Consider the following 16340-nt stretch of genomic DNA (forward strand, 5'->3'; position numbering starts at 1 on the left):
CGAAACATCGTACATGGTCTTAGTCATATGCATCAGAATAACGTGTCAATCAACAATGACACGTGTTTGGGTCCTGGCGCCACGTGCCAGTGTACTTGAAGCCCGTTAAATTGTGTCTTTGTAAGAGAATCAAGAAAGACGATGGAGAAAAACGAAAATGTCGCAGAGTTGCGTTATGTCTTTGGTGTCTGCTAATGTTACGAGGTCTTTCTTCTTGTGCTCATCCAAGTCTAAACCATGTTCCACACGGCTAATCGCAGCATCGAAATCGGTTAAACGGGTCAGAAGGTTCATGTCCTTATCCTACTCCCTTCCCCGGTTTGATTTCGTTGGCCAAATCGGTCCACCTGAAATTCAATTTCCTGAAGAGTTACCTTCACGGCCGAGTAGAGGACCAGAGTGGGCCCCGTTAGAAGTCCCAGAACTTCCTAATACACCGGAGATAAACCCGTCGGAAACTCCTCCAGAAGTCACGACAGTTCCTAGCGATCCACCACCGGTTGGACCGCCGCAAAGTCCTGACCCTGAGTTTCCGGTCCCACCGCTTCCGTCTCCACCGATGCCAGATACGCCAAATCCTCCAGCTCCGGAAAGACCTCCTGATGTGGTGCCTCCAAACTGGGAACCTCCTCGTCCACCGGATATCGTTCCACCAGAGATTCCACCGCCGGGAATAGACCCTCCACCGCCTATGGGCCCCACCATCATATAGCAAACATGCATAAAACTCTTCTCTGCTTATGCAGTCTTGTCGAAAGTAGTTTTTCTTTAGTTTACAGTAATGTTTTGAGAAGTTCAGTTCAAACGGAATCATAAGTGTTTTCTTCTTTTAAACAACAATACGCAAATATGGTACATATGGATGCGACTTGATGATCGACAACATAGACGCAGAGAACACACAGTTACTTTATACAATCATACATTGGTTTTATTTGGGAAGCTTTTTTGATACACAAACAGAAGCTTCTGTGCGAAGTGGAACTATTGAACATGAAATGTGAACTTGTGGGACACGGAATCTCTGCATTCAAGCAGAAATGGCAGCTTCTGAAACCCTTCCGTTACCAGACTCTGCGTTGACACTGTCGTAATAATCAACCAACACTTTCCAACCAGAGGGACACATGAAACCGTCTGGTGGGTTCTCTTTCTTCTTCGCCAAGCCACGCATCTACAACAAAACCACGATCTCGTTTAGTTACAAAGTATGAATAATGGAACGTAGAATCAGATTTTACCTTGGTTCCTGATATGAAGAGAAAGTCTTGAGACCTGGCAGGATCAAAGAAAGCCATTTTCCCCTGAGTTGTGTCATATGCAGCAACCTATGTAAACAAAACCCAAATCTATCAGACTTCAAACTTTCAAAGAAATTTCAGATTAAGAACAAGTATCAACGATTGAATTAAAACCTTAAAGGGAAGAATGTTGAGGCGTTCGAGTCCTGGGGACATGCTGAGTACTTGCTTCCCGTGATCGGCATCATATAGATCCCTCTTCTCTGTTGGATGGGCCATACCTGCCGGATCGCGGCCAACAATGTAGAAATTGGCTCCCGCATTGATCCTAGCTTTGGCGTGCCACTGAACCTCGGTAGGGCCAGCATAGTGCATTGGAGATGGGAAGATGGAGACCACAGTAGTCTCTGGATCAAGAACACCATCCTCAAGCACCTACATGATCAAAGCAAAAAAAAACATAGTAAGTTACATTTTAACTCCATATGTGATGCAGCGCAGATCGTGATCATGGATGATCACAGCTCCAAGACTACTTAGGATTATTTCCTTTTCTAATATCGGCTTTGTTTTTCTTTTTATCGAATAAGTATTATTTCCTTTAGGATAAGGGTTTTACAAATCCTTTAGGTGTTATGATTTCTAGCTAGTATAAATAGAGAAGCTAGCAATAGATGTAAGCTACGATTTGATTAATAAAGCTTTTGAATATTCGCGCCCTCTGTTATATCTTCAACAACAAGTTATCGATTTAGGGTTCTAATCCTTAAACCTTATGTTTATAGCTTCCGCCTCTCTAGCAATATGCAACCAAATACCAAAAATCAAATATATCCTAGAGAAGAAACAAAGCCAATAATCCAATATTAATCTATCTAAAATCATCCTAGGGTTTAATTGCAAATAAACAGAGTTTCTTGGAAGAGAAGGAAGCAAAAGTAAGGGTTTATATATACCTTCTCGTGTTGCCTCATACGCCAGCTGAGAGGTACATCATCGGCTTTAGTGAATCCTCCAAGTGGATTCAGCAATAGGACAGGGTTTTTGTAACCCATCTCAAGAAGTCTTCTTCGAGTATCGGTCATGAGAAGGGCGTGACCATTGTGTACCGGGTTCCTTAGCTGGAACGCGAAAACCGCGTCCGCGTCACGCTTTGTGAACTCCTCACGGAGCTGAGACGGAGACAGACGGAACCGGTCAAGACCGTCGTTGTACTTGATCGGCTCCAGGACTTGCAAATCACCTCCGATCAACCAGTTTCCTGATCTGGTGATTGCTTCTTCTGCGTAAGGAAGACCTGGAGCTGTTGTTCCCCAGGTTCTTGCTATACGTTCTTCTTTAGGGTGCTTGTAAATCTCGATGCTGCGCTCAAATAAATCAATAATCATAATCAAGAACTTCAAGAACACATGTTTGATCAAGATAACTTACTCGCTGAGAATGGCGATGGGGTTACCAGACGAGTCAACGAGCGTGACTCGGTCAGAATCGCCGATGCGACTCTTCTGCTCGTCGTCGATCGCGAGAACGATCGGAACCGACATGTTGACGACGGAGCCGTCTTCGAGCCGGATCGAGTTGAAATGAAGTGTTTGGAGGAACTCTGACTGTCTCATGAAGCCTCGGAGCGGGCTCGCCCAGCCTTCGCTGAGCACGTGTACCCACTCGAGATCCACGCGATTCAGCATGATCCTTACGGGAACCGTCTCCGCCTCGCGTTTCATCACGCGCCGCTTCGATTCCTCGACGACGAGGTCCATGAGCTTTCCTCCGTCCGGCTCGATCAGAGCCGCTTTCACGGCGAGACCGCGGCGGGAAAAGACTCCGCCTCGACGGAGAGAGACGGGTCTAGAGGCGTAGAGGGAAACACGATGGCTATTGATTGGTGATGATCGAAAAGGAGAACCGGAGAAGACGATGGCGGCTGAAGAAGCCATTGAGGAAGTTGTCTTGTTGTTGTGTCTCTTACAAGCACATTGATTAATCAAAAATCTTGTAATAATTAAGACACGGTTAGTGTATCCGTGATGTTATAAATACATCAATGAAAATGCTAAAATATTTGTTAGTGGATAAGTGAATGGACATTGGTCGGAATAACGTTTCTACTTGTTGATGATGTGTCAATTAGCACCTAATCCCATTCGCCCCCACCGGCAGGACTCTTATTATTCGATTAATTCATGTAGAGGACAAGATAACAACTGTTTTAGTTTATATATATTCTGTAAAGACAAGATATGTTGTTCTTAAAAGGACTAATGAAATCGAATATTTTCCAACCATCTACACTAATTAAAAAACTATTTTGTAATAGTTTTGGGATACACGTATCGAGTTGTCAACATGCCTTTTCTAATCAACAAGTTCTAAATTCAAATAAATAGGCAAATTAAAGCAAACTCAAAATGATCTGTGGTATAATTGCACTTAATTAATTACTAGTACTAATCCCTGGAGATTTATTAACACGGTGGTCTTTCATAAGTTCCCGGGTCTTCTCCACGTCATCCCAACGGTTCGTTCCGGCATAAATATTCGACAAAAGCACATACTTTCCGCTGTTTTCAATTTCTAACCCCAACAAATTCTTTAGCGCAATTTCACCCCTCACCAAGTCATTGTGGATTTGAGCCGATCCAAGAAACGATCTCCACAACATCGCGTTTGGCTTCATCGGCATCTTCTTGATGCATTCTTCAGCTTCTTCCAACCGTCCAGATCTGCCCAGTAGATCAACTAAACATCCATAGTGCTCAACCTTAGGCTCGATATTATAAACCGCTTTCATCGAGTTGAAAGTTTCGAGACCCTCGTCCACTAGACCCGAGTGCGAACAGGCCGATATCGTCACCACAAATGTCGCGTCGTCCGGGGCTAGTCCTTGGGAGATCAAGTTCTTGTAAAATCCGATAGCTTCAAGGCCAAACCCGTGAACCGCTAAACCGCGGATCATGGCGTTGTAACACAACGTATCTCTCTGGTGCATTTCATCGAACACTTGGCGTGCGAAACTCAAACATCCACATTTTGAGTAGAGGTCGATAAGAGAAGTTCCAACGAACTGGTTAAGAGACAGATTGCTTTTCAAGAGATACACATGAGCCCATACTCCTCCACAAAGATCACCTAAACCCGCACAAGATTTCATCAAAGCTACAAGAGAAACCTCGTTCGGTCTCACACACGAACTCATCCGCATATTCACGAACAACCTCAAACCCTCCTCGTGTAAACCGAGATCAATCTCACCTTCTCCTTCGCTGGACCTAGCGTACGCAGCGAGAAGGGTGTTCCAAGTAGCTAAATCAGGTTCTGTAATTCGATCGAACAGAGACCTAGCTACTCTCAGTTTCCCGCAATTGGCGTAAAACCCAACCAACGCAGCTTGCACAAACCGATCATGATTAACCGGTTCGAGAAACTTCAACACATGGGCATGAAGAGCCCTTCCATGGCGATGCCACCGAGGGTGAAAGCCCGATGCTTTCAAGAGAGAAGGGTACGTGAACTCATTGGGTCTCGAAATCTGAGCGTAGAGAGAAAAGGCGAGATGGGTTTGAGTCGATTGGTGATTGGAGACGATGGAGGCGATGAGAGTGTTGTAGAGGAAGACGGAAGGGTTGGAGATGCGACGGAAGATAGAGAGAGCGTAGGGTAAGCAGACGGTGGAGGATAAAAGAAGCAGTTTGCTTAGAGGAAACGTGTGGTGAGAGAGGCCGATTGTAAGGAACTGTCCGTGGATTTGCTTGAGATTCTCGAGGGTTTTGCATTTTGATATCAGGTTTACGCATCGGTGATTGTTGCTTGTGCTTGGAGATGTCATTCGCAGAAAAGGGTTTAAGTTACTTGTACTTTTACAAAGTTTCCATAGTACTTGAGGAAGTAGCTGAAGGTTTAAGAGTATCATTATCCCTATAAACCCATTTGGGTTTCTTAATGATTTGTTATAATAATAAAAATTAGTTAAAAAACCCATAGATTTTGTACTCCATTGGAAGTTTCTTAATTAAGAGTTTTTAAAAAATTTTAACACTAGTCCTGACTTTGTATACAAGAGTCCGTGATTTTGATAATATACAAGCATACAAAAGCTCGTGACTTTGCATTGAAACATGACACAAACATACAAAAGCATACTCTCTACTACATTCTTTATTATCTCCACTGTTTTGAAAACCGAAACGTCGACGAATGTATTGTCGAGTAGAAAGGCCTTCCTATCTCGAACTTGTCTTTCTTCAGATGTATTACAAGGCATTGCTGCCAATATCGCAAACTCCTTGGCCCACTTTCTCTTGTCATGCTTACCAGACCGGCCAACCCCACCGCCATCTCCTCCCCATGTCACATCCTCCACTGGAAGTGAAGGAAAAGTAGATGGGCTATCTGCAACAACCGGAGGAACCACCCAAGTCTTTGCCCGGAAGCCATAAGGAAGGTTAGCCAAACTGAAACATAACAACAAATTATTATACTATGAAGCCTCCTTAATAACATAACACAACACATGCAGAAATGGCTTTACGTACTTTATTATGCTCAATGAAAGCTTTCATAAGAGCGTCATAAGCCTGCAGACACAATCACAACCACACCAGAGATCACAAAACAGAACTGAAAAGATAAAAAGGTGAAACCTTTATCAACAATTGAAACTTACAGCATCAAAAGGCCTGCTTATCTGTTGCAGTAGCTCAACTAAAGAATGACACAGAACCTGCTGTTTCCCAGCTGGGTAAAAACCTGTTCTTGACGGAACAACCGTGATAGGCTTCCCACTTGAAACTTTAATCTGCAAAATGGTAATACCAAATCAGTCCTAAGTTTCTCTCAAAAGCAAACAACTAAGAAGGAGTCCTTACATTGATTTGAAAGAGATCATCTAATCCTTTATCTTCAATTGATGGACGAACAGACGTTCTGATATCTGCAAGATTCAAGAAACATTAATCAGTACGCGAGATTAGACTCAGAACGCGACGAGTTAGCGAGAAGGAAACTCACATTGGATCGGAGGAGTAAGGTGGGAGAAGGAGAAGAAATTCGTAAAACTGCCTGAGACGGAATCTGATTGCCGGCATCCTTGTGTCCAGATTCCTTGGGAGACGAGCCAGACACCGGCGGTTTCGACGAACCGTTTCATCAGATCAGACGGAGAAAACCCTAACCTGGGTTCCCGGCGGCGGAGCTGACGGAACCTTCGACGATTTTGAAGGCTCCTTCGAGCACAGAAGGCAAAGGAATGGCGTTGTTGATCCGGCTCGACTGAACCTCGCTGTAGAACGTCGACGGAGAAGACAAGAGAGGAGGAGAGAAAGAAAAGAAAGAGAAAAGAAAAGAAAAAAATCAAATTTCACAGTTTGCTGATACGTGGTTTAAGGACCATTTTTATGATCGCTCCCCAAAATCCTGTATTAAAAGCAAGATTAACCCTAGGACCTTTAATGGTTCTTAATTAATTTTTAATTAATAGATTTAGGTTAAGAAGTTTTGTTAAGAAACTTTGTTTTAATGGCTCCAATGGTGGGTTTTTAATTTGGGGTTCTTAAGAATTTATTTATTTTATTTAAAATAAATTTATTTATTAAATAAAACATATTAAAGGATAACATTTTAAACATAGATTTAAAAAAAACATTAAAACAAAGATTAGTAAAATAAACGAGAATAATTTAAAAGAAGCATCAGAGCTCAGTTGTTGTCTTCATCGCGGCCGAATTTACGCCATATATGTTCAACCAAATCATCTTTTAGTTGTTGATGCATTTGTTTATCACGAACTCTAGTTCGAACACCCATCATATTGGCGATATTTGTAGGGATGTCTGTAGAATACGTGAGATCGACATGGAAACTTGCATTGTCTTCCCTTTGTTGGAACTCAGAAACATCATAATGAGTGTATCCATCTCGTTCGTCTTTTACTATCATATTATGGAGTATGATACATGCTCTCATAATCTTCTCAATCTTGACTTTATCCCAAAAAGTGCTCGATTTTTAACAATGGCAAAGCGAGCTTGCAAGACTCCAAAAGCACGCTCGACATCTTTTCGGACAGCTTCCTGTTATTGAGCAAATAAAACCGCTTTTGGACCTTGTGGCATTGGAATTGATTGGATAAAAGTTGCTCATTTTGGATAAATACCATCAGTGAGATAGTAAGCCAAATGATATTCTCTTCCATTGATAGAGAATGTGACTTGGGGAGCTTGACCTTTAATGATGAGCGATCAAGAACATTGATATCATTTAAGGTACCTGGAGGTCCAAAAAACGCATGTCATATTCATAGATCATACGAAGCAACCGCCTCTATAATGATGGTAGGTTTTCCCGAACCACGTGAATATTGATCTTTTCAAGCGGTTGGACAATTCTTCCACTCCCAATGCATACAATCGATGCTTCCTATCATCCCGAGAAATCCACGGTACTCACCAACTTCAAGTAGACGTTGAAGATCAGCAGGTGTTGGTCTTCTTAGGGATTTAGATTCTATCGTGCTGATAACGTGTTGTGAAACTATAAAATATAATCTATGTTTCTGTATTATTCATAAACATAATGAGCCATTTATATACAAGAAATTACACCGTCATAGAATAATGGAAAGACTAAAGAAAGGAAATACAAAGAGAGACTAAGCCTTCCGAGACAATCTTTTTTTTTGTCGAAAGAATTCAACTTCATTGGAGAGTCGATCAACAATGTGCATGAACAATGGCTTGCTCATTCTAAAACGTCGTCGGAATATATTATCAAGATACGTTGGAGTTTCACTGAAATAATCATTCCATAGATGTTCATTGCCTTCATCACGATTTTTTTTCGATCTAAGCTCGTTTTTTCCTTTGTTCTTCTCGATCATCATGAATGGTAAAATTCTCAAAAGCTTGATCAAAATATTTATCAAAGACCTCATCATATGTATCATCAAATGATTCATCTAAGGGGTTTTGAGAAGAAGAAGCCATTAGATGAGACTTGTTTACAAGAGAATTTTTATTTTAAAAAAGAGGCTAATGTTTTAAGGGGTGATTGAAGAGGCTAATGTTTTAAAAAGGAGAGAGATTTGTTTACGTTTATATTTTGAGAAGGAGAAATGATGATAGAAGAAGGTGATTGAAGAGGCTAAAGTTTTTAAAAAGAGAGAGCCTTGGTTTTGTTTATATGTTGAAGATATGAAGATAGAAGAAGGTGATTGAAGAGGCTAAAGTTTTTAAAAAGAGAGAGCCTTGGTTTTGTTTATATGTTGAAGATATGAAGATAGAAGAAGGTGATTGAAGAGGCTAAAGTTTTTAAAAAGAGAGAGCCTTGGTTTTGTTTATATGTTGAAGATATGAAGATAGAAGAAGGTGATATACATTTTTTATATAGACAAAGTGATGCAACACAAACAAGTCCGAGACCAAATAATACAAGTCCGTGACACTGACCCAAATAATACAAGTCCGTGACCAAATAATACAAGTCCGTGCCTAAAAGCAACAATGGTACATGACTGTGATATTTCTTTACAGAAAACTACAGTGGTACTTGACAGTGAGCTTGTCCGTGTGTCTTCCACTCCCAATGCTACACTCTGTCATTCTTTTGGACCTGAAAGTAAAGACAAGAACATGAAAAACCGCTTGTCTTTATGTCACAAGAAGACAATCATAATTCACGAGACTGAAACACAAGCACAACCAGAAACATAAGAACAAGAGAAGCATAATCATCATTTAAGCAAACATAAGAACATAAGCATAACCAGAAACATAATCATCATTTAAGAAAACATAAGCAACACAAGCATAACCAGAAACATAAGCAACAGAAGCAAAATACAACAACCAGATAGACTAGAACACAAACTAATTAGAGAACAGAAATTAAGGCAACAAGTCAGTGATAAGCTTCTTCTTCAGAGCTTCTTCATAGTTAGCTAAAGGTTCTGATTTTGCAAGCAGACACTCAAGCATCTTCATCTTTGACAGTTTCTCTTTCAAAGCCAAGTCTTCCTTCTTGATGCTCCACATATTTTCAAACGCAGCCACCACCTTTCCATCTGGCAAATCCTTCTTCTTCTCCGCTGCCAAATCCTTCTTGTTACGCTGGGCCTTAGCTGCCTTCACACCTGGCGGACGACTGGTGCCTTGATCTTCTTCACCATTGGTCGTTTCAGATGCGTGTGAGGTTCATGATTGAGCGCCATCATCACACTTCCTCCGTTTAGAGCTTCCTTGGGTTTTTGAAGTGGAAAGCTCACACCATTTCTGATCATTACGCAGCTCTTTCCAAGCATGCTCAAGATTGAATTTTTTTGTATGGTTGCTGTAGAAAATCTCATGAGCAAGTTTGACAACATCATTCTCATTTTAACCAGAACTTCTCTCTCTACTTGCTGCTTCATACGCCCCACAAAACTTATTGACAATGTCATTAATCTTCTGCCAGCGTTGTTTACAATTACTTGCCTCTCTGTGTTCAGTAACCTTAGGAGATGCGGCAACGTATGCTGCAACCCTCTTCCAGAAAGTACCACACCCCTGCTCGTTGCCTACAACATCATCCTTACTTGTATTCAACCATGCGCTGATGAGTACAAGATCATCGATTGGCGTCCACTGCTTCCATTCTCTACGCTCTGCAGGACCCTCTTCAGCAAAGTTTGAAGCTTCGTGAGCTTGAGTTCCAAAATAGGGAACTTGAGAAGAAGATAGTTGGACACTATCTTGAGGAAAACCGAACACAATTTGTTGACTAGTAAGCAGATCAACAAACTTAGACGTGTGGTTATAAGAATTAGGATCCATATTGGAATATGGATTAAGAAGAAATAAAGAGAAGCTCAATGTGTTTATGATATGGGAGAGAAGAAGGGTTCTGTTTTAAAGAAGGGAGAAAGATATCAACAATTAACACAGAAGATGAACTCATTCAACACAACCAACGCTTTAGATTAGACATCTATCTAACATCCATTTATATCTAACAGAGGCATTTTCAATTTCTAGCTAAAGCTAACATCCATTAATATCTAACAGAGGCATTTATATCAAACATCCTTTTATATCTAACACGGTTTCGAGTAGACTACTATCTAACACAATAATCTCACTTAACCATATTTATTACCAACCGCGAATCATTCTAACACAAGCAATACAATTCAGTTTAGACCAGAACTAAATCAAAGAGACAAGTTGTACCTTTATTGCAGTTGCACTCCTCTTCATTGAAGAACCTTCCTCATGTCTCTTGATCCACACTCTTGATCACTGAAACAAATCAAATAGAATGAAAGAATTACTCAGCAGAAAGATAAATAATGTGAAACAAATCAAATAGAATGAAATCAAATAGACATAAACCAGCACAACTAAACGCATGCATGCATTGAATTTGAGCAAACATAGAAACAAAATAACTTAGCTTTAGAGGGGGAGTGATTCGCCCTCAGTTAGAGCCGCCAAGAGGAGACGGCGTGATTCACCCTCAATCAGAGCCGGCGAGAGAGAGTCGGTGTGATTCGCCCTCAATCAGAACCACAGAGAGAGAGACGCCATGATTCACCCTCAATCAGAGCCGCCGCGAGCGAGACGGCATGATTCACTCTCAATCAGAGCTGTCGAGAGAGAGAGAGAGACGCCGTCATTCTAAGTCAGGAGAGCCACCAAGAGAGCCGCCTTCGTTTTTCCTCGTCGACTGGAGATCCACCGAGAGAGAGAGTCGGAGTTTTGCCTCCTCGATGAGAGCCACCGACAGAGAACCGGAGTGATTCTTTGTCAATCGCATGCACGGAGAGAGAGAGCCAGAGTCTTCGATCGTCGACGAGATCAACCGCCGAGAGCGTGATGAATCGTGAAGAAATCGGAGGAAGAGAGAAGAGATGAATGAAATTGGAGGAATGAACTTTTGGTCGGGAAAGAGAAAGGAGAGAGCAAACGCTCACTCTCTTACACGTGTCCCACAAGATCCGAGTCTTCCTCTCCTTAATTAAGATCCAACTCTTAATGTAGTTGCCATTTTTGATTTATTTTAATTACAATTAAACCTTAAGATTCTTCTTAAGAACCAGGGTTAATCATGGTATAAGGATCGGTTATTATTCTTTTATTTAGTTTTGATTTAATTAAATGGCTTATTTTGTTTAAAAACCCTCTTAAGAAACTGCAGTAATCATGCCCTAAGGCACCGAGAGATAAACTGTCGGGGAAAAAAGTGTATTTATGGGCCTCATTCGTAGCCTTTGCGATATCATTTGATGGGCCAACGCTATAAACAAACCAAGTTAAAACTCAGGTCCAAACTGTCATTGACTGGACCTGCTAAAACCTAAATAGAGAGACCAGTAAGAAAATTTCGGACAAGAAGATATGAGGCAAGTGTCTTAAGATACTTTTTGGTCTGAAAAAAGAAGATATGAGGTAAGTTTAGTCTCTTGAACTCAGAAAGAAAAGGTTCATGTTGGAGAAGCTCAATTGTAGCAATAATTTAAGTTTTATGAGATGCAAGGTGTGATTGGTAATGGGTATAGCTGTTGTCCACATAAGCTTTAATAAAAATTTCAAAAACACAGTTCTTGAAATAACCTACAGCTGTACAAATGCTCTGTAGAACTAAAAATCTAGAACAATCTTTGGAGCTTTCCATTAAATTTTATTGCTGTACAAATGCTCTGTATAACCAAAAATTCAGAGCAATTTTTGAAGCTTTTCATAAAATTTTATAGCAATAAAATTTAAAGACACAGCAAAAAGTGTACATATTTTTTTTAAAGCAAAATGTTTAAAGTTACAGCCATTACCAATCGGACTCTGATACATAAAAGAGAATACTCTCGTCTACTATGTTCCCACATCAAATTGAGTAAAGGGCAAATCATGCCACGTCAAATCTTTACTAGAACCTGGAATTTAACTTCTAATTAATAAATTGGTTAATTGGGTCACGTTTTTTAAACGTCGTGGCCAACCTTTCACATAAACTTCCAATACAAATTATTTTTAAACAACAATTGTTTTAGAGGCCCACCTGGTCGCTGAACTTTGAAGCCTAGAATCCGACCTGTAATCTTACCCATAATCTAACCCGACTTTCAACCCTAATTATTCTTCTTCTTCTTCCTCCTCTTTCTCCATTGATGTTTTTTTTTCACTTTTTCACTTTAAAACAAAATCGAAAAATTATCTTCAAATATTCATTGATTTTCTCTCTTTTTTTTAATCTCAAATCGATCAACTCATAGTCATATTTAATCAATTCTATCTTATTCAAAATCGAATTTCATCTTTTATGTACGAGTTCATGATAAAAAAAACGTAGAGTATTACTCGTACAACTAGTACAACTCTAACTAGTGTAACTTGTACACATCTAACTGGTGCAATTAGTACAATTAAAACTAGAATAACTGATACAACTAAAACACATATGGTACAACTTTGAAACTAATATGGTAATATTTTGAATTTTGTTTTCAGCTTATGAATGATGCTATAAATTGAATGATGTAGAACCAATGAGACATGGTTGTCTAATCTTTGTTCACTTGCATGTGTCAAAATACATAAATAGTTTTTTCAATAATATTTGATTTGGATAATAATTTGTTTAATAGTATTAGTTATACTTGTTGTACCATTTCCCAAAAAAAAAAAATCATCTTCGTCCTTTTGCTCCCAAAGCCCGAAGAAAGCGGAGCCGGACAAGTTGCAGTATAAGGAAATTGAGAAAAGTATACTGCAAAAATGATGTAAAAATAGAAGGATACACATAATAGTTTGGTCAGTTGATTTTTTTTCATATAGAAAACCAAATAGAATTTTTAAATTTCTTTAAAGAAGAAATTGAACTAGTTGCGCTAGTATTACATGTATGTAGAAAGTTGTACTAGTATTACTAATTGTTTATATGTTTATTTACACGTAGTTATACCAAATTTTGAGTTATACCATATTAGAAGTAGTTGTATTTGACTGTAAAATTGAAAAAAAAAGATGTACTAGTTGTATTATCTTCTATAACCCATTCCTACTCCAATTTCAAGATTTAACTTATAATAATATCATATTAAACTTTCAAAACGGACTCTTTTTTTTTTGAATTAATGTTAAATTCATTCAAAAAAATCTGTATACATCAAGTGCATCCTTTGTTTCTATAAAGAAAACTCAAGATCAACTACCCTCCCCTTCTTACATATTAGCTTCCTATTTACATTCTAGTAAGAAACCAAAATTGCATCAGTTGCTCCATACCCTTCACCCCATCCCTTCTCATCAAAGAGATCTTGTTTCTAATTCCTTTCTCAACCTGTATTTTGATAATTGGAAGAGGCAACAGCTTCTCTCCATGCCTTAGCTTGTTACGCTCTCTCCACACAGCATATAACACCACCTGGAATGCATATCTTATACAAAATCTACTCATCTTCTCCCTTTTCTCATCCGATATAATCACCAGTATCTCAGACCAATCTTTAGTATAAGCAGATCCCAGAATACCTTTAGCAACATATTCCCATAACTGAGAAGAGTAATCACACTCGAAGAATAAATGGCTTCTCGTTTCAGTAGCTTTTTTACACAAAACACAACTTGTGTCTACCCCCTGACTCCATATAGCCACTCTGTCCATAGTAGTCAAAACGGACTCTTTACATTAACATTAACCTAAACTAATAATTTTTGAAAATTGGATTATCAAACTAAGTGAAATATTGATATCTCATGAGTTGCGTACATTTGAACATTTGTTTTTAGTCATTTAAATTATTTAAGGTGCATCTAAATGTTTATATGGCATATGCGTATATATATATATTTGCATACCATATGAGTCAGAGTGCACATCTAAAAGTTTTTAGGATTAATCAAAAGGTTTTATCTGCACATTTATGAGTTTAAAGGTCAAATTAAGAACACCCGAAATTAAAGGACCATAAGCGCAAAAAAAACTTGCATGTTTTTTATTTAATTCAAAAAGATTTATCTGCACATTTAAAATGTGGTGAAAAAACTAAAATGTGATAAACTTTTTAACATGTAACTATACTAATATTTTAATTGTACAGTTGTATACATATTTGTATCGAGTTTTGGATTGTACAAGTTTGTATATAGTTGCATTTTTGTCTAGAATTTGAAATATATAGTTGTACCAAATAATAAATAAATATAGCTCAGTTGTACTACTTGTATATATTTACATACCTAGAATCACATACTATGGAATCTTTTTTTTTTGTCAACATATTTAATTTCATTAAACCCAATGAGCTACATACAAAGGCAATAAAGTCTACAGAGGCCCAATTACATTAAGCTTAGTCGGTAAGGAAACTATGAAAGTGAACTGTCCACTTGTTATCCACCGAACAATACATGACCACGTGGCAGCTAATGGAAACTGGCCTAGCGCTTTCCACGGACACCTCAGCTCGCCGTTCGCCGGCGAACTCAGCTCTGCCTTTCTGCCGTTCCAAGCTTCAACGCTTCCAATTTTCCATCACCTACAGACTTCAAAATACCTCTGAAATACCCTCTATTACAACCACCGAAACATATGACCACGTTTTCCAGTTTTCATCTTCATTTAATTCCAGAGAGCTTGTGAGAAAGAGATGTAAACCATTTGTTGAGACATCCATTACAAGACCCCAACTCTTCTTAGTCTAATCTCATCTCCTCCAAGAATCTCCCATCATCTCGATTTACAGTCAACGAAACACTCCATGCCAAGCAAGCCCAGAATATTAACCATAAAGCATGAAGATTTATGATCATTGAAGCAATCCAGCCAAGATGATAACAAAGAAAACAGAGGGCATAGTTGTCGGACTTTTGAATGAAGAACATATAGAGGGTTACTCCGGTCTCTAGATCGGACTTTCTTATCTCAAACCAAATCGGAGACAGAAGATAAACAAGAAGATCAGCTTCGATATTGGTTTGAAGAGCAACACAAAATCGTCAAACGATATAAACAAGTTGCCTAGCGAAAACAAATCCGATTAAACGGAAGAGAGATATGATACAACCAAAAAACAAAAAGCAAAGGAGTAAGGCGACCGGCGGCGGAAGCCACCGGCCACCGGAGCAAAGATCTTAAATCGGAAGTTTTCTAGAGAGAAGTCAATATTGTTTCCACCTTAAAAGATCTAATTTTGGGTTGTTTTCATACAATGGAATCATTAATTTGGTTAAAATACATTTGGTTTATGTTTTTCAAAAATATAGTGAACAAACAAGTAAACAAACTTTTAAAGTATAATGTATATAATGAAAAATTATGCGATTGTGTAATAATTGTAGAAAAATTTTGGTAAAACTTCAAATAATTAGGATTGGCCTTTCTAAGGACCTTTCAACTTGTGTAGTTTGTGGTTATTTTCATACGGAAAGCTAAATAGAGTTTTAAAATCTATATTATTAAAAGAGAAGTACCCATTTGAAAATATTCTTACTTCATTAATTAAACTCTTCTTTTTTTTTTTGTCTTTTTCAGTTGCATATATGAAATATCCTAAAACGAATAAAACTGTCTAATTTATTATTTGTCTTTTCAGTTACATTAATGAAATATGCTTAAATGAATTTAACCTTCATATTTTATTGTTTGTCTTTTTCAGTTACTTTAATGAAATATCCTTAACTAAATTTGGACATAATGTCATTTAATCAACCAAAAAAACTCATGAGTTATCCTTACGTGCATAATTTTAAAAATGGAGATTTTTTAAAAAGTGCATCATTAAAATGTTATCTAAAACATGCAGCACTAATATATAACATGCATCAATAAAACTAGAATTTAACTCACACAATTGTACGGATATTATTTTCAGTTGATTAATTTTAAAAATAATTATTAATTCAAAAAATCTATATTATTAAAAGAGAAGTATCCATTTGAAAATGTTCTTACCTCTATGTGGAACAATGAGGCCACGTGGTCTATCTAAACACATATTATATCTATATTATTAAAAGAGAAGTTCCCTTTTGAAAATGTTCTTACTTCATGATTAAACTCCTCTTTTTTTTTGCTTGTCTTTTTAAGTTGCATTTATGAAATATCATAAAACGAATAAAACTGCCTAATTTA

The 16340-nt window shown here is 38.3% G+C and overlaps 3 protein-coding genes across 3 annotated transcripts; 1 reads left to right on the forward strand and 2 right to left on the reverse strand.

The window, feature by feature from the left end:
* LOC106301632 (vegetative cell wall protein gp1) lies at positions 1-840 on the forward strand. The gene has a single exon (XM_013738081.1). It carries the CDS (start codon positions 158-160, stop codon positions 710-712), a length of 555 nt encoding a protein of 184 aa, XP_013593535.1. The 5' UTR covers positions 1-157; the 3' UTR covers positions 713-840.
* On the reverse strand, positions 800-3253 carry LOC106301631 (ATP sulfurylase 4, chloroplastic). The gene is made up of 5 exons (XM_013738080.1): positions 2673-3253; positions 2198-2603; positions 1416-1676; positions 1242-1328; positions 800-1174 (listed from the first exon to the last, which is right to left on the reverse strand). Exons 1-5 carry the CDS (start codon positions 3176-3178, stop codon positions 1031-1033), a joined length of 1404 nt encoding a protein of 467 aa, XP_013593534.1. The 5' UTR covers positions 3179-3253; the 3' UTR covers positions 800-1030.
* A 293-nt stretch (positions 3254-3546) lies between these two features.
* On the reverse strand, positions 3547-5106 carry LOC106304186 (pentatricopeptide repeat-containing protein At5g43790). Its single transcript, XM_013740583.1, has one exon. It carries the CDS (start codon positions 5065-5067, stop codon positions 3676-3678), a length of 1392 nt encoding a protein of 463 aa, XP_013596037.1. The 5' UTR covers positions 5068-5106; the 3' UTR covers positions 3547-3675.
* Positions 5107-16340: the final 11234 nt, after the last annotated feature.

This window comes from Brassica oleracea, chromosome C7 (genome assembly GCF_000695525.1).
Source record: "Brassica oleracea var. oleracea cultivar TO1000 chromosome C7, BOL, whole genome shotgun sequence".
NCBI lineage: Eukaryota > Viridiplantae > Streptophyta > Magnoliopsida > Brassicales > Brassicaceae > Brassica > Brassica oleracea.

What these genes read in the sequence shown, in the direction of transcription:
- LOC106301632 (XM_013738081.1), top strand. Translation starts at nt 158, where the DNA reads ATGTCGCAGAGTTGCGTTATGTCTTTGGTGTCTGCTAATGTTACGAGG.
- LOC106301631 (XM_013738080.1), bottom strand. Translation starts at nt 3,178, where the DNA reads ATGGCTTCTTCAGCCGCCATCGTCTTCTCCGGTTCTCCTTTTCGATCA. An exon ending in CCCATCGCCATTCTCAGCGA is followed by an intron (nt 2,604 to 2,672) that starts GTAAGTTATCTT and finishes ATTTGAGCGCAG; the next exon opens with CATCGAGATTTACAAGCACC. An exon ending in GTATGAGGCAACACGAGAAG is followed by an intron (nt 1,677 to 2,197) that starts GTATATATAAAC and finishes TTGATCATGTAG; the next exon opens with GTGCTTGAGGATGGTGTTCT.
- LOC106304186 (XM_013740583.1), bottom strand. Translation starts at nt 5,067, where the DNA reads ATGACATCTCCAAGCACAAGCAACAATCACCGATGCGTAAACCTGATA.